This window comes from Acomys minous, assembly GCF_964271855.1.
Source record: "Acomys minous genome assembly, chromosome: 11".
In the NCBI taxonomy this organism is placed as follows: domain Eukaryota; kingdom Metazoa; phylum Chordata; class Mammalia; order Rodentia; family Muridae; genus Acomys; species Acomys minous.
Window position 1 is genome coordinate 44,071,864 of NC_140492.1, and position 22,617 is coordinate 44,094,480.

Genomic DNA, 22,617 nt, shown 5'->3' on the forward strand with positions numbered 1-22,617 from the left:
CTCCCGGAGGCAAACTCAAATTACAGCCCTCAGTATTATTAAAGGACAAAAACTGACAAAAGCTGGCAAGGGTGTGAGTAAAGAGGAACTCATGTACTGTACATAGTGATATAAATTAGTACTCTTTGTGGAGAGTGTTATGGAGTACCCTGGAAAAATTGCAAATAGATGAGCTGTGTGATCCAGCAAGCTCACTACTTGGTACATATTCAAAAGAGAAGAACTCTACACTCATATTTATTATGGCATTCTTCACGGTAACACCACTAATCTCAACAGGATATGAAACCAAACTCAATTTCTTTAATTATTTTATTCAGATTACATCTCAATTGTTATCCCCTCACTTTTATCTTCCCATTTCTCCCTCCCTCCCTCTATTACCCTTTTCCCTTCCCCTAGGTCTGTGACAGAAGGGGACCTCCTCCCCCACCATATGGTCACAGCCTATCGAGTCTCATCCTGGTAGCCTGCTTATCCTTTCTATCTATGGAAAGATGGATAAAGAAAATCTGGCAGACATATACAGTGCCTTTTTATTCAGTCATAAGGAAAGCATAAGTTCTGCCATCGGATGGACCTGGAAGATATTAAATGAATGAAGTCAGACACAGAAAGATAAATCACATGATCTTACAGGTGGAAGCTAGCACTTAATATCACAGACATTCAAAGTAGAATTGTGGTTGCCACAAAATAGACAAGGGAGAGAAGTCAGTCAGCAGGAAGTAGGGCCTTATCCCTTGATGGAGGGAAGAATGTGTTCTGCAGTTCTATGGCACAGTAGAATGAGTATCATTAATAATAATTCATAATAGAGTAAATTAATTTCAATGTACTCACTTAATATAGGAGAAATTTGAAGAAATAAATTGGTTTTAATAAGAATGGTACCCATAGCTCATATATTTGAATGCACAGTCACCAGGGAGTGGCATTATTCGAAAGGATTAGAAGGATTAGGAGATGTGATGATGTGACTTTTTTGAAGGAAGTGTGTCACTGGGAGTAGGCTCTGAGGTTTCAAAAACCCATGCCAATCCCAGAGTCTCCCTCTCTACCCACGAATAACATGCTCAGCTACTTCTCCATCCCCATGTGTGCCCATGTGCTACCATCCTTTCCCATCATGATGATAATGGACCAAACCTCTGAAACTGTAAACAAGTCCCCAATAAATTGCTTTCTGTTATAATAATGTTGTCTTTTCACAACAATAGGACAGCGACTAAGACAAAAAGATTTACCAATTTACTAAAACTTGTTTAGGAAATATGAAGATTACAAAGCAGAATTTAGCTAAAGGAGCTTTTCCTCTATATAACTTGAAGATGGATCATGTAAGTGAGAATACAGTAAAGAAACCATTGAGGTGTCTACCTCATGGTTAGGGGAAAGGCTTTTATTGTAGCTAAGAGAACAGTCAGAGGCATCTAAAAGAGTCTGTAGAGGAGAGAAAATGAAGATGACTGGCCATCTGGGGTAGAGATGCTGGGTATGGGAGAACCATGTAAGGTAAAAGAAGAAGCAGCTGAGGGAGGGAAGCCTGTAAACTGGAGCAGTCTGGGAGTTTAGGGTTGAGGAGGAGGTGAGAAGGGCCAGAGTCTAGCTGGCTTTGAAATTCCTAAAGGTACATGTGAATAGGGACATAAGGAGTCTGCAGGCTGCCATGGACCTTGACAGGTGACCACAGGTACATCAAAGGAAGCAGCCTTTCTGGCATGCAGTGTAAGGCAAAAGTAATGCCATATTCTATATGTAATTTATATTCTATAATTAATGCCATAGTCTGTGACAAAGTTGTCCTCTGGATGATTCCACTACTTCCTACATTCTGGGAAAAACCACTCACTGCCATAAACTAAACCTGCCAGCACTCTCTGGAAGATACAATTAATGCCCAATGATCCTGTGAGACAGAACTGCTTCCTTGAGGATTCAGCCTCCTGGACCCAACCTGCTGGAAGGTCTGCATTCCTGAGACTCACAACTTTCCCTGGAGATCCGGTTCCCACCCAGCCTGCCAAAAGGACTACATTCCTGAGACTCATGACTCCCGCTTATGGTTTTGTCCTTGTTTCCTTGTGAACCCCACCCCTAATTACAGTTTTTCCTTATAAACCCATTGCCCTTGAAGCCCCGGTATCATTCTCCTATCCTGCTGCATCAGGAAGGATGATGATCTGAAGCTCTGAGCCCGTAATACAGGACCATGTGTTTGTTGCATCGTTATTGAGTCCTGGTAGTCTTTTGGGGGGATCTCGCAATCTGGGTAATCTCAGAATAACAGCAGAAACCCATTTCACAGGTCTCTGGGAGCAAGCTTTTATCTATGTGCCAGCAGTCCCTCTGTTTTTGTTGTTGTTGTTTGTTTGTTTTGTTCTTTGTTTTCTGTCAATGTCCAGCTGTAACTGAGACTAGACTGTCATCTTGGCCATGGTCAATGGGCCTTCCCTTTTAGGGTGCTCGGGGGATTTTCACTTGGACCTTAACAGATGGCATGCATAGAGGCTTGTTAGAAACTGTAGGGAAAAATGGTACCTCTAACAAAATTAAAGTTTAGACATGTTGAGACTATTTCTGTTTGCTAAGATTGCCACCAATTAGGCCCTATTCCCACAGCAAAGCGAAGACACTGGGTAACAGGATTGAGGCTCATTAAGTCTCAGTTCTTATTAGGAAAAGCATAATTCTGCCAGGTAGGATGACCCTGGGTGACAACTACTGGAAAAGAGCAACACTGGCCTACTTCAAATGTAACTGTGACAATATCTTTGTTATAAACATCTCCCACTTGACCAAAATAACCAGACTTGTAGCTTCCTGTCTCTGTTTAAACTACTCCCAAGTGTGACTTGGAGGCCAGGACCTGAAAGAGATTTAAAAATGACCACGTAATTCACATTTAAAAACCTAAGGCCTGTATATGCTAGTTAAAAGAAAGAAAGAAAGAAAGAAAGAAAGAAAGAAAGAAAGAAGAAAAAAAAGAACCTGTTCTGGGCATATTTTTCTTTCAATGTTAGCCAGAACACAATCAATGCTTTTAAAGAGCGTTTTCTTTGCTCCTAAAGTGTTTTGAGTCAATTGAGGGTGGAAGGTGAAGGAGGCAATAGTAACCTGTTGTATCGACCACAAAAAAATGATGAAAGTTTGGGGTAAGAGTTACATTACCATCCCAGTACCCAATTTATACATAAACCAAAATAAGAATGTATTTTATAAATATGTGCAAATGCAATGCACCTATAAAATATGAATAAGCAAACAAATAGATTATCACAATCTGCCAGAAGTGTCCCGACTGCCTGTATAGACCAAATCCAACCATCTCCCTCTCTCTCCCTCTCCCCTTCCCCTCCCCCTCCCCCTCTCTGTTTCTATTGACACATATATGTGTATGTGTATATGTATCTACAAAGCATGTCTTCCAAACTTCATCATGGTGCTGTTATAAGTGCATGGGAATATAAGCTTGTTAAATATATATATATATATATATATATATATATATATATATATATATACTTTTAATACTATGAATTTCTTCCCTTGGTGATCTGACAACATCTCATTTAGCTTAAAGCTTATTTTACCCCCACTGATCCCTGGGTATGTATAATATGCATACAAATCAAGCATTTACTAATAATTAAATAAATCATGAAGAGTTTTATTTTAAAATGTTTCTTTGATATACATAAAATTTTCCAGATAGTAAAGATAAAAGCAAACTTATATACTATTGTATATGCTTGCTTAATTTTACATGGAAAATTAAGTCTTAGCTGAATATTTAATACTGCAGAATAAAGAACATCTTCAACATTTTTCAAAAAGGATTGATATTTTGATTTTATAATTGTCAGTGCTGTTTTGTGTAAATATACAGTTGTAGCCTTGTAATTTTCCACCCCTGCCCCAGTTCCTTAAAAACAACTCTGAAGCTTACTATTCATTAATAAGCCTAGGCCTTAAGCTTTGGCTTGTTTACCAACTAACTTGTAACTTCTTATCTTTGTACTAACCTAAGTTCAGCTACCTGGCTGGTTACCTCTCCTTTGCTTCACATTGCCAGCTTCCTCCAAGTTTCCCTCCAATGAATTTTGTCACCTAACTTTATCCCAGAGGTCCTCTCTCCCTGCCAGAAGTCCCGCCTTCTAGCCCCACCACAGCTTATTGGCTATCAGCTTTTTATTGACAGGAGATAGTTTCACACAGAACACGAAAGATTATCCTGACATACAATCAAATCTTACAAAGCAATTCTACCTTCACATCACACGCTGACACCTATTAAAATACCTCCCATTGGTGGCTACTCTCAATAGTCAACTGGATGAGGTCTAGGGTCACCTGAGAGATTGGGGGAGCATCTTGATTGGGTTAATAAAGGTGGGCGGACCTAGCCACTGTGGATGTCATCGTTTCCTGAACTAGGATCCCGAACCGTATAAAAAGAAGAAAGTGAGCTGACATTTATCACTTTATAATATCACATTATAATAAACGCTTCTTTAAGTTGCATGCGTCTGTCAGGGTATTTTAGCACGGCAACAGAAAAGTATCTACCATACCTTCTGTTTGCCCAGTCTTATGAAAGATCTCGAAGAAGGGGTATAGTAAGCCTTCTGATTACACAAAATGATAGTGCTGTGGGGGGAGACGCACACATGTTAAAAATCAAATACAGGACACCATTATAAATGCACAATGCACTCAGCCAGTATGCTATAAGCCGGTGGTTTCGTTTCTGAGTGGTAGTAACTGCAATGGGCGTTTGGAAGGACGTGTCTGAAGTAGATATTATGGCATGGTACTATAAGAGTGAAACATTTGCAGGTGAGAGAAAACCAATGTGTGTTTGGGAGAAGGATTTGGGGGAGGGGGTGCAGGAGGAGCGCTCCTCCGAATAGCTGCTAGGGCCTGGCTTTTGACCGCTTCATTGGTCTCTGCAAAAAGTCAAAGTATCTGTAGAAAGACTTTTGCTTCAGGATAAGGAGTTTGATTGGTGAATCAGCCACACTAGCTTGGAGCTACTGTGTAAACCCACTGTTCAAGTTCATGAACTCTGCAGCATAGAGGTCTGCATCAGGGTCCTGAAACACTGCTTGCTGGTAGAGCTCCTGGATCTGCCTGCGACAGTGCCTGTTCCTCTTTACAGATTTGCGGTTCTCTCTAATTTAAACTATTGACTGTGCTTGGGACTACGTGCTTGCTTCACCCTGATCAGAAGATGAGATCATTTACCAACTAAGTAAGAAGGAAGAAAGAGACTGGACTGAAGATCTCAAGGATGCTGGAAAGGAGCCCGCGAGGTGCTAACAGTTGGAGCCAGGGGAGAGCGCGAGCTCCCCAGAGGGCTCGGCTAGTAACCACCTCCATATGTCAGCCAGGGATGTGGCCCTTGGTGGTGGCTCTGCTGTTAGGTCATCTGCACTATGGTGAGTGGCTCTAATCTCCCAGTGATCAGGCTTGTGGGCTGTGTCCTGCCAGCCCCAGATGGCATCCGCTGAGACTGCAGACCAGGGGAGGGCTCCAAGGGACTGGGTGCCCTTGGCTTCCTCTCTAGAGAAGATCAGAGAATCGAGAGAAGAGCGAGAGCGCCTCACTCTGTCCACACACCGCCATTCTGCAAACCTGATCTGCGGGTGGCTGTGGAGGACTATAAGGGGGGGGGGGTGCAAGTGCAAGAACAACATCCCACCCCACCCACTCCCTTCCCATGGCTTTAGGGGCTGAAGGGCAAGAATGGAAGGGCCCTGGTCTCTTCTTGTGAAGTAACTGCAGGTTTTAATGAAGTCCACCACGATGGGAATTTGCTCTACCATGTCAGCACCAGAGTTAAGGAGACACGCTTGTCCAGAAGTTTTAGGTCAGACGTTGGGCCATAACAGCCCTAAATGATAGACTTTCCGGACCTCACTCAGGAAGCCACTTAAACTATCAAATGATTAAAAGATTTATTCCATGTGGCCACATTAGGAAGGCCACAAATACTGGGTTCCAGTAACCCTTTCCCCCAAGCCTATCTTCAGTGCTGGGATTAAGTTTATGCAGGGAGCAAGACGTGTGCATAACTAAGCTGTCCCTGTCAAAGTCAAGGTGTGTCCCAACCCCATCTCCTGTCATCATCGGTTCCCATAGCCTCTTTCCCAAGGTGACAGTGAGCAGCAGCCTTTGAAATTTCAGTTTCTTAGGGCTCATTGTTTTGATAGTCTGAGGGGCAAAGGCCTCTATCTCTCTCTCTCTGTCTCTCTCTGTCTCTCTCTGTCTCTCTCTCTCTGTCTCTCTCTCTCTCTCTCTCTCTCTCAGATTTATTCTTTTTATTTCATGTGTGTAAGTGCTTACCTACATGTATGCACGGGCACACTTGAGGCCGGAGGAACACATCTGATCTAGAACTGGGGATACAGAAGCTTAGAACCCATATGTGCTTGCTAAGATTTGTAAAAACAGCAAGTGCTCATAACCTCTGAGTCTTTAATCACAGCCCCCAGGAAGCAGAGGCAGGCGGATCTCTGTGAGTTCAAAGCCATCCTGGTTTACAAAGTTAGTTCCAGGATAACCATGGACACACACACACACACACACACACACACACACACACACACACACACACACACAACCTTGATTTGAAAAACAAAACAAAACCCCCTCAAATTACATATGGCATTCTGTCACTTTTACTGTTGTGGTGGCTTAGCACTATAAATAACACTAGAAAATATCTTGAGGCCGCAACACCTCAACAGCCACTTTTTCAAATTGTTCATTGAAACTTTCCTACTTTATTAGGAAGAGTCGGTTTCAGTTGTACACATTTCATCAGATTGTAATACATTAACTCAAAAGACACATACAGCATTGGGATTTGGTGTCTTTTGACTTCTAGTGGGTTTTGCCTCCTGCTGTGGCTTGGTTGTGGTTGGTATGCCAAGGGTTCATATGATGAAAGATGGCTGCCAGTGTGGCTGTGTTAAGAAGTGGAGAAACTCTTCAGACAAGTGAGGCCTATTGGAAAGTTGGATGATGCTAACACCCCACTTCTATCAAGTAAGGTGTCTTTCTCACATTTACGCGTACACACACACACACACACACACACACACACACACACACTCACAGCTCTGCAGCCTAAATTGCTTCCAATGTGTGGGCCAGGCTAGTCTAGCAGTTCTTATACAGTGGTAACTTAGTTTACTTCCTCTACAGTTTTATACTATTATGTTTCAGGGCTGTATTTTCAAATGAAAACTGGGATGGGGTATTCATTTGGATGTCTATATGTTATCTGCATGTTATATAATATTTTTCTGCCAAAACATGTGAAGGAGCTCTAAGAACCTAAAGAAAAAAATTAGTCATTGAAATCAAGTATCTGGTCAAGAAGAAGAAAAATTCATCCAAATTCACGGGATTTTGGTTTTTAAATTGTTGATATATTTTAGTCAAATTAAAGCAAGCATTTAATCAATATTATTAGCATTAACAGTAACTCAGGTATGTTTACTTATTTCTGTTGGATGTTGAAAAACATAAGATTGCAAGTTTCCCTGAGGTGAGAGAACAGTGTCTGCAGCTTTCTCTGTTCCAGACATTTTGATTTGTCTTTTACTGTTTTTGAAGACAAAAAATGACTTAACATGAAGGTACTTTGTTAAGCTGGTGCAAATGGCAATCTTGGGATATATGTACACACACACACACTAATTTCTATTAGGTAAATGTAAATGGATAAGAACTTCTAAATAAACTTTTCACATAACTTAAAACTTTAAAGGTATGTTAAAGTAAATGAGCTTCATAATGTCTGAGGTATTTCTAAGAAAATTAAAATCACATTTGCCCTTGGTTCCATAAAGCCCGTTTCACACATTTGCACCTCAACTTCTCCCTATTCCAACTCCTCCTGTGTCTGCTCACCTCAAATTTATGACCTCTTCCTTATTTTTGTTTCACACACACACACACACACACACACACACACACACACACACACACATATACTGCTGAGTCCATTTAGTGTTTCTCATATGTATATGTCATACAGTCTGTAAGGAATGACACAGGAAACTGGAGAGGCTATTAGGAGACTTGGCCCTGGAGCAGAATCCTTTCCCCTCTTAGCAGCTACTAATGTCTGTCGCTCTTCATCTAGGGGTGGAGACTTCTGAGATTTCACCCATCCACCTTGGGATGGTAAATTGTGCTGTCATTGTGTAGGTCTTGTTTGGGTGACCATGTACTTGGGATTTCATGGGTGCCACTTCCTGTCATATATAAAAGACATTGTGTGTAGCAGATGTGCTATTCCACTGGATCTTCCCCTACCTCCATCTTTAGCAGTATTTCCTGAGCCTTAGTTGTAGGGGATACTTTGCAGAATTATCAACTAGAGATGGGCACTCCAGGACCTGCTGCTTTCCTCCATGCCTCTGCTTCCTTGGAAAGATAATTCTTTCTATTTACATTTTCTATCTATCACCAAAGGGAGAAACCTTGTCAAGATCTAGATCTGGCCTTTTTACCAAAACCTCTGATCTATTAAAAATGCAAAGAAACTTACAGTTTACCAAATAACCTATATTACCTTATAAAGTTGTAACTGTACAATCTTATAGGTAGATCAGTTGTTACCTCAATTAATATTGTTAAAGTAATAGCTGGTCTACTTGTAACTGCAAATGATAGACTTGGACCCTTGCAGTGTTAAGCAATGAGACCTAAGATCAGATTCTTCATTTCATCATAACTATTCATAAAGTCTACAAAAACCAAAATAAAACAGACTACAGTTAGATTAAGATTTATATGTTAGATTTGACAGCTCACAAACTTACAGCCCTGCTCCATAAGTTGTTGGCAATCTATAGAAATTTAGTAAATAGTCTAGCAATAAGATGTTGCAATGTCACTATTCATTCCTCACTACAGGTAACAACCCATGTGTAAGATATTATATATAGAGGTCACCTGCTACATCCCAATGGGATGTTTTTATTTCAAGAAGTATACCAATCAGTCACATACATAGAAAAATAATACCTCAATTGGTTAAAAAAAAAAAGGTCCAATGCAAATTGTGTGATATTTCTGGTCTCAGGAAGTATACCTTGAATTTACGATGTATACAGCCAAGTGCTTTCAAGATTAGGTTTGTAGCATAGTTACCATTGTTCTGGAGTTTTAGTGTCATTGCAGATTATATTTTACACTATGATCATCAAGCATTTTCTCATTATCTGTCTAATCTTTATAAAGATAACTCTCTTAAAAGAATATTAGCTTAGTGTCTTGGAGTGGGAGCTGCCCTTAGGAGTAATAAATAGTTACGCCAACTACACCACAGACGTGCCCTGAGACAGGTTTTCTTTCTGCCTCTTCATTAACCAAAGGTGGCCTTGGCTGTACTATTGGCTTCCATCATTTTCTTAGAATGTGAGACCAGAACAAACAAGGCAGATTCAGCTTGACACTCAGGGATAATCAAAACATAACCACAAATTGGTTGGTCAGCAAAGCTTTTGGAGAAAAATCTTGACCCACTGGAAAAGTTTCTCACTGAAAAATGGGGAAATCATTATGCCAAATGAAGTCATTTGAGTCACACCTTGCTAAAATGCAACCAAGTGACAATAGCAGGGGAATACCCACTGGTACTTTTCCAGCAAGTGTTTTCCAAGGTCAATGCAGTGAAACAGCTTTCCATATGAAGCCTAATTTTGCATACCAGCCAGTGGGGGGGGTAGCCAACTACCATTTTAATGCTGGTTTGATGTAGTAACTATGGTTACTACATTACTCACTCAGTGGCTTGTCAGCCTTTGTGTAATATTGTGTCATTGAGCACTCTCATACATTACCCCACATAAATTTTCTTTCCCCACTGAAATCTCTATTTTCCTTTTTCCTTGGGTTACCAGAGGCCACTCTAGCCTATGCAGGCAAGCCATGAATTACAATGTTAGAGAACTGTCATATCTTTATAGATAATGAAACAGGATCTATAACGACCGATGGCTGGACACTGCCTTCATGGTCGCCCTATGTGGCTGATTACTGCCTTCTTTCCTCCACAATATCCAGGAATGTCCCAACTTGCTAATCAAAATCTCCATTATCGAAGTGCTTAGTGTTTACAGAGCATTTACTGCCAGCATCCTCAAAGTAGCAATGATAGTCATTGCTATTACTACAGCTAAAATAACTTCTTTATGCCAGCTATTAGACACTCATATTTATATTGAAATAGACTTACGGACAAAGTAAGGTGTCACAAAGGTGGACCATTGGCACCAAACTACACATTGATTTTAAGAAAAGAGTCTTTAAATAGATTAGGAAAAAACACTGTAATGTAACTTTGAGGGATATAAATTCTGGGAAGCCTTTACGAGTTACAGCCAAGATTACTCTTTCCTTAAGTGACACTTATTTTCTTAAAGCACCAATATGACTGAATTCTTCTGAGTCTCACAGTTAAAGAATTTATAGTATTTTATTGTACTTATTATTAACCTGAAAATACAAGCAGCATAGGCATTTAGCTTGTGATGTGTTAGGCATTGAACATAAAATAAGAAATGATAGTGTTTGTCAAAGTCTAAGGTGGATTCTGTGCATCTTTAATGCCTGGCTTCAACAGAACATGTAGGAAGATGTGATAACAGTCTCAGAACACAGGCAATTATAATCTGAGTGAGCTGGGTTTGTAATATAGACAGAGTTAGAACACCATGGATTTGAACACTCATTTGTGCCGAAGTCTATGTGATCTTTGCTTTCAGTGTCACATAAAATGAAGCCTGGTAATCAGAAGCTACATCTTGGCAACCTTTACAATTTCAGAGACCTCTGTGGTAACTCCTAATGCCCATTTCAGCCAATTAAAGACAGAGGGAAGCCTACTGTAATGGTTTACAAAACACAGAACAAATGGCCATGTTCTTTCCCTGTATGTCCAATTAAACTTTGTTTAAAAGAAGAGCAATTTCGGTACCAGAGTCATTAATGAGTAAATGCCGCCTTAAATAGTGTCAGCCCTGCATTTCTATCTGCCTTGCTGAGAGTGTTGCTTCTAGTGATGCAGTGCATCGTGTGAATGGGCACTGTCCCCCTACGTGGTCCTCAGCTGGTAGAACTGTTTAGGAAGCCTATGGAACCTCTAGGACATGAAGCATTACTGGAGAAAAAGGTCATGGGGATGGGGTAGGGTGGGGTGGGGTGGGGTGGGATGGGGTGGGGTGGAGGAGGGGGCTTGAAATATTATAACCTGCTCTTCTTGTGTTTGCTTCCTGCTTCTTGACTGCCAATCCAATGGGACTGGCTGGCCTGATGGCCATTCCTTCCCTGCCATAGAAGATTGTACCCCTGTGCAACTAGAAGCCAAAATAACCCTTTCCTCCATTAACATGCTTTTGCCAGGGTCTTGTTGCATAGCCTAGCCCATCTTAAAAGGACACATTAACACTCTGCTTCAAAAAACAGCAGTGAGGATTTTGTATTCCCAGCTGCCCTCCTGACACTGTAATTGCTACCATCATAGTCTTCCTCTCTCTCCCCTGCTTCAGATCACTCCAAAAGATCCCTGTCCACTTGCTCAAGGAAGTGACAGCCTGTCTACTCCCCTTTCATATCCATTGCTTCAGACACCCTTTTCCAGCACTTTGTTTCTCAGCCTTGGATCCTAGATCTGGCCATTGCCATCGACTCCTTCCCCTTAGCTTGCAAGTTTTACCTCATAATAAGAAAAGAAAAGGGAAGCCCAGGAAGATACAAAACTCCTGCCCTTGTTCCCACTTCAGCGCTTACTTGGCGGACTTTCTTACTGTGCTAGAGTTTCACTCATGAATCTAGGGGTATACGAGAATGCAGATCTCCGTTTGCTTATGGTCAGAGGTCAGCCTCACCTTGGCTATTGTTCCTCCGGTGCTTTCTATCTTTTTTTTTTAATTAATTAATCATCTTTTGCTTGCTTCTTGGTTTTGTTTTGTTTGTAGCACAGTCTTTTTGTTGGCCTGGAACTCAGTTAGGGTGGCTGAATAGGGAGCCCCAGGAATCCTTTGCTTCCCCAGCACTGAGATGTCAAATACTTGGTACCATGAGCTCTGACAGTTCAAACTCAGGTCCCCAAGCTTGAAGGACAAGCATTTTACTTACGGAGCCACCTTCATTTGGTTGTTGTTGTTGTTGTATTTATTATTTTTTTCTCCTTTATTAATTTATTCTTGTTACATCTCAATGGTTATCCCATCCCTTGTATCCTCCCATTCTTCCCTCCCTCCCATTTTCCCCTTACTCCCCTCCCCTATGACTGTTCCTGAGGGGGATTACCTCCCCCTGTATATGCTCATAGGGTATCAAGTCTCTTCTTGGTAACCTTCTGTCCTTCCTCTGAGTGCCACCAGGTCTCCCCCTCCAGGGGACATGGTCAAAGGTGAGGCACCAGAGTATGTGAGAAAGTAATATTCCACTCTCCACTCTACTGTGGAGAGTGTTCTGTCCATTGGCTAGATCTGGGTAGGGGTTTCCTATGTCACATCTGCTGAGTGAGAACCACCGCTGCCCTCACTTCTTATCACCTCCTAAGTGCAAATGCCATATGGTACCGTTTGTTTATCAACACTGCTACAGATACAGGAGCTGTTGTTCAATCCTGAGGCTTGTTTTCACCATTAATTCTGTTTGCTCTCTACTTTGTCCATAGGAAGACCTTGCCTTGGGGGCTGCCATGGTGATTTGCCTCTCCTGCTTCTCTCACTTCTTCTCCTCCCTTGACTTGCTCTCCTAGAGTGGTATTTCCATGAATATTGACATCATCACACTTTTGTTCTCTGTTGTTTGTTTTACAAGGACCCTGTGGTCAATCTTTATGCTGAAAATTTCAACTACCATCAGTGCTGCTGCTGGTTCCCAGGCCTCTCCTCTGACATCTGAAGTCGTATATCCCGGTCACTGCATTGAACCACTAGCTTTGAATGCTCAGGCTGAAACACTGTGGTGATAACATCCCTAAATCTCCAGTCTCTTTTCCATATCATTAATCTACAACCAGCTAGTTCCACAGACTGCTTTGGTTTCCAGTTTTCATTTTTCCTTTTGTATCTCCCTCATCTGACTTTTGTTGATTTATATATATTTTAATTGCTGTTTTTTAGGTTTTAGGTATTTTCTCCAGTTGTCATTTACCTTGACTTGTACTAAGTTCTTTATGGGTTTTCCTTTACCTCCCTCTTGCCTTTCATTGCCTTTTCATACTGTTGTTAGTTGTTATCTTTTTAAATTTATTATATTTATTTTTATATAAGCATTTATATTATTACACATAAATAAAATAAACTACATACATCAGCAAGAACCACGAAACAACCAGGAATGATATAAATGTTACATTCATAGTATTTTGGCTATTTGTATTTGGCAAACTTGAAAACATCTTTCCTATCTTAGTGAGTCTAAAACTCTGAATGAAAATCAGTATCTATCATATCTCATCTCTATATCTATCTAGATCTAAAATTATCTTAACCACTAAACAACTAAACTTAGTTGTAATACTAAACTATCTGGTCTTCAACCCCATCAGAAACTTGAGAAGGAATAAAACGTAATTACCTGAGTGAACTGGAAGCACAGGTTACTAAAATGAAAAAATGACAGAGACAGTTTGTTACCTGGACAGTCACCCAAAACTCTCTCTAAAGTTGGAGCACCATCTTCACCCTTCTAGCCCAATATAGCTGGCAGATATATTTGTGAGGCAGGAACTATTGAGGACTTGCTTACCCTGTCTTGGCAGAGTTTGGCTGTCGACTCTGCCTATATCCAAGCTTGCCCATTTTTAGGCAGAATTATGTCTGTGGCAGAAACAAGGACATTTTGTCCAGTGGCTTGTTTGCCACATTTGAAGCCATCTCCATAAGGAAGTTTTTTGGTACTCATCTCTTCTCAGTTGTTATCTTTTTAGGATGAAAATAAATCTGAGTTGAACTGTCTATTGTGTAATTCAAACTGCTCAGCATGACACTCAAAGAAGAGTCTGCAGATTCTTTTTTAAATTGTCTTTTTAACCTCATTTCCTAGAGCTCATCCAAATGATTCCCTGATCTCTGCGGTTCACTTTCTTCATTCCTTTACATACATGTTATTTAAACTTCCTAGAAAGCACTTTCTTTACCACAACACTGCTGAGCATCCTACAAGTTCAGTTTTAATATCTCCCTATAAGCCAGGTGTGGTGGCACACGTCTTTAATCCCAGCACTCGTGAGGCAGATGCTGATAGATTGCTGTGAGTTCGAGACCAGCCTGGTCTACAAAGTGAGTCCAGGACAACCAAGGCTATATAGAAAAACCCTTTCTCAAAAAACAAAACAAAACAAAACAAAACAAAAAACAAAAAGCAAATAAACATCTCCCTTTACATAGATTATTCTTTTATACTTCACATATCTATAAACAAGTAGAGAAAAACATTGGGGAGTTCCATGAAGAATCTAACATGAACTCTAGTGCCCCATATTTGACCACTTCCCCATGGTGGGGAGGGCTGAAGGCACTCAAAGAAAGAATAAACAGGCTACCAAGATAAGTCTTGATAGCCTATGGCCATATAGTGGGGGAGGAGGACCCCCTCAGTCTTAGACCTAGGGGAGAGGAATAGGATGAAAGAAGGAGGGAGGCAGAAATTAGAGGATACAAGTGATGGGATAACAATTGAGTTTTAATCTGAATAAATTAATTAAATAATAATAAAAATGAAAAAAGAGTGAAGCTTTCCTTATGACTTTTAGACATTATTTGTATTTTTAAATTTTTCTCTAAATGTTTTATATTCATAAAGTATGTGTGGAATACTCTTTTCTGGCAGCTTAGTAAGCTCTTTAGGATACCAATCCAGAAATCAGTCTACCTTCTGAGACTACTGAAAGCTCAAGCAAAGCAAGAACTCTTAATATTTGCTGACAGGTAAAGTGACAGCACTTGAATGGTGAGCAAGTAGCAATAAGAAAGAAACAGCAGGGGTAGTGTTCAGGCAGAGGGACAAAAGTGATCAACTCCATAGTGCTATAACAAGAGTGAAAGTAGGCAACACTGCAGCAACAGCTTTATTGTGTAGTTGCTAAGTATCCAACAGGTACTACAATGAAAGCTTTATGTTCATCCTTAAATTAAATCTGCACAGAAATCTCAGTGAATTAGATACTACTTACTATTCACTCTTTGTAGATGAGGACACTCACACAGTTCAGGCAACTTGCCTAAGGTTCTATTACAACACAGGCTGGGTCTCCAAAGTCTATGCTCTTTGTGCACATATTCTACACTTGGGAAATGTGTGGCCCTACATAAGCCTTGGAACATGGGATAAGGCATGGCAGGGAAGTACATTTGCCTATTCATGGGATTGCTCATGGGGAGTGTAGATTGGAAATGAGAGGGCATAGGATGTTGGGCTGGAAGGATCTTGGAGGCTCTTGATTGAGTTCCATGTTGATGTATATTGTGGCCTGAGAGCAGGGAGGGTGTTATGAAGGGTAGGATTTGAGCAATGAAGTGTACAATTGCATTTAGGGCAATTATTTTGAGGACTAGAAAATACACCATCATTGGCATAGAGAAATATTGAGGATGAAAGCAGGGAGCCAGGTCAGACATGTGGGAACAGTTTAAGGTTACCTGTGTAATTCCTTCAGTCAACAGACATTAGATTTAGAAACTATTAGATAGGGTGAGCCCATTTGGAATTCTCCAGGACTAAAAAGAGGAAAGAGGGGGGAATCCAAATTGATTCATGGGTCCAAGTCCACTTGACTAATAAGTAATTGAAAATATTTTAGGATGGTAGAGTGTTGAAGCATGGTATTATACAGATTTTTTGGACATGTTGATTTTAATATTATGATTGTACTTCCTCAAATAACTGCATAATAGACCATTAACTAAATCAATACAGGTGGAAGAGAGGCGGGGCCTCGATGAGTAAGAAAAAGTTGTTAAGGGCATGGCAGTGAGGAAGAAGATGAGAAAGGTTCTCCTTGGGGACACTGAAATTTAGTGGAAGCTAAGGAACAGTTTCAACTAGAATATGATAGAGAAATTCTGTAAACAAATAGTACAGTTGAATTGAAGGCGGGAGGATGAGAGAAGGCAAGGAATTGGTTTGAGAATTACCAAAAGGTCAAGATAAAAAGTCATGTACGTGAGACTGTCAAAATGACTCAGACAATTATAAAGTGGACATGTGCCACAATTTTATTTCTCTCCTTCATCAAAGTAGAAAATAAGGAAAAGCGTAAGACCTTCTGAAGGAAGAATTAGACGACGAGGCTCATTTATAGAGAAGTAAGAATGCCAACATGAGTTCGCTAACAGATGAATTAGCATTCTTTTGCACCCTCTTCCACCAGGTAGAAATCAGCTGCAAATGAAATTCAGATCTCGGTGAGCATGTCTTCTCCACTACCCCTAGTTTTCCACAGGTGGCGAAGTTGTAGATGCCTCACCTGAAGTCAGATGAAGCTCTGGTCCTGTAGAATGGGTCTTGGAGGATCTGCCAGACAGTTCCAGGCCACACGGACATGACCCCCTCGAAACATCCCGTCCATTTCTAAATCCTTCTGAGCATTTGCCAATACTCTGGTTCCTTTACAGTTCTGATGCCAGCCTCCTTGCCCTCTCCTTGGTCCCTTCTCCAGCAATTTTTTTCTCCAAAGAAATAAATCACAATTTAAAGGTTTGGGAAGAAAATGTAGAGAACTAGGAAAGGTGAGCAATGGATATCCCCGAGGATACATAGTAGTAGGAAACTGCCAGTCCATTGTGGATAAACCTTTGTGAGACTTGCACACATCAAGTCTCTTTCTTTCTTTCTTTCTTTTTTCAATGGAAAATAACCATGGTAAATGCCTTTCTTTGGTAGTCTTTAAAATATTTCATCCTAGTGAGAAATTAGGACTTTGTCACTCAGACTTACTTGCATATTGCAGTACAGTAGAACTGGCCGCTCCTTACAGAGACTCAACATATGTAGAGCTATACTCCACATCAGTTCAGTGAGTTCTATCTACAAGCATATTGAAGCTAAACATGGTGTTTGGACAATTTTTGGTTTAACATTTTCCAACTATAAGGATGATGTATTTATATGACAAATAATGACTTCCACGTCTCCACATGTATTACCATACCTGTATGTTGCATTTATTGCTGAAGTATATGGTGATGCATTCTTGATATTGCTGAAAACGAACAATGAAAATCTGTAGCATTTTCTACATGCCATGAAAGTTAACACTGAAAATATTTGACACTGTTTTCACTCTCCTGGTCTCTACCATTATTATGCTGTTTGCTTCCATGAATAATTGCAGCATTGTTCCTTAAGTATTTGCAATAGATCTATGATTCAGTAGAACAGAGTTACAGAATTATATGATATTATTTGTGTTTTTCCTTCCCAGGTTCAGCACAACTACTCTTTAACAATATTGACTCTGTGAAGGTCAACCCGTGCAATAAGGTTGTCGTTATCCCATGCCATGTCTCCAACATAGAGGCAGAAGACATCGGAGAGTTATATGTGAAGTGGAAATTTGGAGGAAATGTAATTTTCTCCTTTGATGGGGCTTTAAACTCATCCACTACAACTGCTAACTTCCGAAGCGCCCAAATTCTCCCCTCAGAATTATTAAAAGGAAACGTTTCTTTGATGTTGAACAAGAATGAGGCTAAAGAGGGAAACTACACATGTGAAGTAACAGAATTAAGCAGACAAGGGAAACACACAGTGGAACTAACCTACGTTGGTGGTAAGTGACATTCTTTAAGTACGGTTTGTCTCCTTGTATACACACCTCAAATCCTGATTCACTTGGTTGGCCACATTTGCTGGTAGAATCTTCAACAGAGGCCTTCATGCTATTTTGAGGAATGGGTTAACTCCTAAAGAAGTGAATCAATCAGCATCAGTGAAGGTCATTGTAAGACGGATCCACCCTTTACGCTCTGCATCTGTGGACTGTGCCATTTCCTCTTTGCGTTAATGCCATGTAATGAGCCAGGTATCACAGGTGATGTCATCATCATCCCTGCAGATACCAGGCTTGGAAGGTAGCTCAGTTGAAGAATTGTCTAGAACACAAGTATGAGTTCTTGTGTTCAGCTCTCCAGTGCCCAATAAAAGCCAGACTCTGGCTTTGCATCTGTAACCCCAGGGCTGGCCAAAGTATCAGAGTGTAGACAGCCTCTCCATAGAGCTGGTAGCCAGGTAGTCTTGCCCAACAGGAAAGCTCCAGGATTACTAAGAATGCTTGCCTCATAAAATAAGGTGAAAAGTGATTTTTAAAAAGACACAAAACATTAACTTGTAGCCCATACATATGTGCGTACACATAAAAACGCACATGCACATATATACTACACATATGCACATGTACAAAAAAATGACAGAAGGAAGGAGAAGCAGCTGGTAAGTATGTGCCAATGGCATGGTTTTCCTCTCCAAAGCTATGTACCAAAATAAAGCTTCCTCCATTATAAATTCCCTAGTTTCAGGTACTCTGTTACAGAAACGTAAAACAGACTAAGAAAATTAGATTTCAATAAACATGTCCTTTTTCTATGTCCTGCTACAACTGATCCTGCTGGAAAGGAGGGAAATGGGCTGGGAAACTGTACTTCTAAAAAGCACCTTACGGCTACTACCGGGTATCCATGTAATATTGGTGATGGTTTCATTGTGAAATCACTCCCAGGCACTCGTATATTTGACCATTTGGTCCCCAGCTGGCAGCATAGTTTAGTTGGTTGCAGAGCCTCTGAGAAGTACACACTAACTAGTAGCAGTAGGGGGAGGTCTGGAAAGCTGTACCTGCCTTAGTTCTGGCCATGGACTCTACCCTCTGGTTTGCTGTGGTGGAGTCCAGTTCACTCAGCCATTGCTGATGCCACATCAGAGCCTCATTTCTACTGCCTTCCTTTTGGGTAAGTTCTCTGTTTCAACGTGAAATGTAACATGTAAAACTGAACTCAGTGTGGTGCTGGTTGGTCACACATCTCTTCTTCTTCTTCTTCTTCTTCTTCTTCTTCTTCTTCTTCTTCTTCTTTCTCTCTCTCTCTCTCTCTCTCTCTCTCTCTCTCTCTCTCTCTCTCTCTCTCTCTCTCTCTCTCTCTCTCATCAAAGGCCATGCCTTCTGATTATTCAGCCTCTCTGTGACCCATCCTACAGGACTGATAGACTCAGTGATTTTCTTTCCCTTCCAGTCACTTGCCATCAAAATAGGAATTAAATTTGTACTCCATTAACAAGCTGTTAGGACCCAGCATAAAGGAGGCATCCCATCTGCTCTGTGTCACTAGCCTCCAGCCACATTGGTCATCATTTGGCTTCCCTGTCTTCACATGGAAGGCTCCTTTCTACCCAAGGCTGAGTCCAGACCTTCTCCCCAAAAGACATTTCCAGAACCACTGCCCCAGGAGTCTGTTCTACTGCCACTGACTTTTGGTCAACTAAAGGACTCCTGTACCATTATACGCTAATAGCTGGTGCCTGGAGAAGAACCTGCTGACAGAGGCTTCCAGTGACAAGCCAAAAAAAAAAAATGGTGGTCCACTGTTGAAAACATATCATTTTCATTTAGGAGTTCCTGCTAAAATATATTTTATTTATTTATTTTTCAATACAGAGTTTCTTTGTAGAGCCTTGGCTGTCCTGGACTGGCTTTGTAGACCAGGCTGGCCTTGAACTCATAGAGATCCTCTTGCCTCTGCCTGGAAGAGTGCTGGGATTACAGGTGTGTGCCACCATGTTAGTATATCTTAAAGGTGCTTATTTGTTTAAGAGTTGAGGTCAATGTCAGCTCACATTGAACATGAGATCACATACTGAACATATATCATATTTGGATATAAGAGATAGCAGGATTTTCTATCTGCTTACAGTGGGATGCAAGAAAACAGAATTCAGGCAGAACCAAGTTATTGTTGGTTTGGGTTTTTGTTATTTGTTTGTTTGTTTTGTTTTGTTTTACCTTGAGTAATGGGAGCAATAAGATTACCACTGCTGAAATGAAAAAAAAAACATGTTTCATTGGTCTCTTTCTGCTTTTACAAGAACCATACTTTAAAAATCACCACACAGAAAATAAACTAGAAATGGATTAAAGATTTAGATATAAGATCTGACACTATGAAACAGAGGAAACCATGAAGGAACTATTTAAAGATATTGGGATGGGCAAAAGTTTTCTTTATTTTCTTTTCATAAACCCTGCAAAGCATAGGCAACTAAAACAATGATAGAAAATATTTTCAAACTCTATCTGTGGTAAAAAGGGTTAATATCCAGAATGTGATAAATCAATTTAATAAAAACTAACAACACTAAATAAAAAGAAAACTGAGACAAAATGATCCAGTGGCAAAGCAGTCACTCTCCTTGAGTTGGAGCAGGAGGCAGCTGTGGACCTTCACAATGAGGATGAATTACAGCACAGTACACCCAGAGTTGACCCCGGGTCATATGTCAGAGAATTTTTTTAACTGAGTACTGTAAAATATATCCATACCTAAAGACAGAGCAGGAAACAGACCTAAATTGACAATCTAAATATTTTTTCTTACTGATAAATTTTATCCTTTGACAATTTCATACATATACAGAGTGGATCCTGTTTGCTTTAACCCCCACCTATTTTTCTCTCCTTTGCCTGTCTGTTATCCCCCGATCTTGAATCCCTAATCTTCATCACAGGTTCCTTTCTCAAGTCTGGGTCTTTTTGTTTTGTTTTCTGACCTACTGGTTTTAACCAGGGTCATCTATGTGGCCATAGGTTTGGAACTATCCATTGGGTCTTGGTGGGATTACCATTGGGAACAAAATGGAAACTGTGATTGTCCTTCTTCCAGAACCCATCAGTATCCAGTAGTTTACCAAAAAAATGGAAGGGCCCCAGAAGTTCCTCTCAAGTTCATGATTGGATGCTGACAGGCCCAGGCTGGTGCAGGCCCATGGAGGCAACCAAAGTTGCTGTGGGCTCATGTTTGCAATGGCTGTGTCATGCCTTAAAGATAACGCTTCATACTCCTTCTTTCTACCAGTTGCTACACTCTTTCCATTTCCTCATCTGTGATTCTCCATAAGCCTTAGTGTAGCTGGTAAAAATGTTCAGTTTAAGGCTGTCACTCAAGTTTCCACTTATTCTAAGAACCAGGAACAGGCACAAGTCATGACATTCACTACATAGAGAAGCTCCTTTAGTTGAAGATGAGAGTAGTGACTGTTTATACTAATCAGAAATATTGCAGATGCCATTTAGTGCCACTCCTCTTTAGCGAAGCAATAGAAGTATGTGTCCACCCCAGAGCCTATGGCCTCTGCAATCATGGGGTTTTGACCAAGTTTGCAGTACTGGTCATATATTTCCTTCTGTAGAGAGGCCCTTTAATCCACTTAGAGATTATTTTGTTACCTCCTTAATAGTCATACCATATTGCACCAGTGGGCACATCTTGCCTGACAGATGAGCATTATAGTTTGTAGTGTTTACAGATGGGCAAGACCACTGATGCCTTATTTCCCTCAACAGTCTGCAGTCAAGTAACACAAGTCTTCCCAGTAACAAAAGTCCCCAGTTTGAAAGGAGGAAGTGTCCAACTCAGTTCCGCCTGGGTTTTCCTGTCTTGGACCAAGGTACGTGGTATTTCTAGGAACAAAGTTTTATCATCTGGTTTGGTGGGAAATCAATAGTAGAAACAATAGGCTGTGGGGCTTCCCTACCCATTAACTCCAAAAGAAGGACCATACAATACAGTGCTGTGGTTTTGCTTTGATAAGCAATGGCTTTTGGGAGGAACATTGTCTAGCTATGCAGGAAATCTCACAGAGCTTACAAGGCCTTAGGTTTCCAAATGGTGTTTCATAGCTCCTTCACTTTAATTAATCTTTCCGCATTCATTCCTGAAATACTCATGCCTAAGTAGAAGTTTCTACTCCAAGCATTTCCTCACTCTGCTTTTATATCATCTATACTCTACTAATGTGTATCCCTTAAGGTATCCCCCTCCAGTGACCCCTTTCTAGTTTTCTGGCTTCTACAGATATTCCAGTTTACATCTAAAGGTCTTCAGCTAGGACCCAAGTATGAGAACAGACATGCAACATTTGTCTCTCTGAGCCTGGGATACTTTACTTAGTATAATATTTTCTAGTTCTTCTCATTTGCCATCAAATTTCATAATTGCATTTTTCTTTGCAGCTGACTAGAATTCCATGGTGTATGTGGGTCATGTTTTCATTAGTAATTCACCTGTTGATGAGCATCAAAGCGGATCCCATTTCCTGGCTATTTTGAATAGAAGAACAACAAATATAGATGTGCAAGAATCCTTGTAGTAGAGTAAAGAGTTCTCTGGGTATATCCTTCATCATATGGTAGTTCAATTTGTATCATTTTGGAGAAAATCTTCAGATAGCTTTTCATAGTGGATGTGCTCTCTACACTCCCACCAACGGCGAACAAAGGTCTCCTTTGTCTACAACCTCAGCAGTATCTAATGTGATTTGAATTTTTGATAATAGCCACACTCACTGAAGTGAGCTGGGATCTTAAAACAGTTT

The 22,617-nt window shown here is 40.6% G+C and overlaps 1 protein-coding gene across 1 annotated transcript in view; it reads left to right on the forward strand.

Annotated features, from left to right (window-relative positions):
- The first annotated feature begins 5,321 nt into the window (after positions 1-5,321).
- Positions 5,322-22,617, forward strand: part of LOC311609347 (leukocyte surface antigen CD47-like) — a 49,789-nt gene continuing 32,493 nt past the window's right edge. Inside the window, exons 1-2 of the mRNA XM_084802367.1 lie at positions 5,322-5,441; positions 17,462-17,809. Of these exons, the coding sequence (XP_084658493.1) occupies positions 5,396-5,441; positions 17,462-17,809 (394 nt within the window). The 5' untranslated portion in view covers positions 5,322-5,395. The remainder of the gene's footprint in view (positions 5,442-17,461; positions 17,810-22,617) is intronic.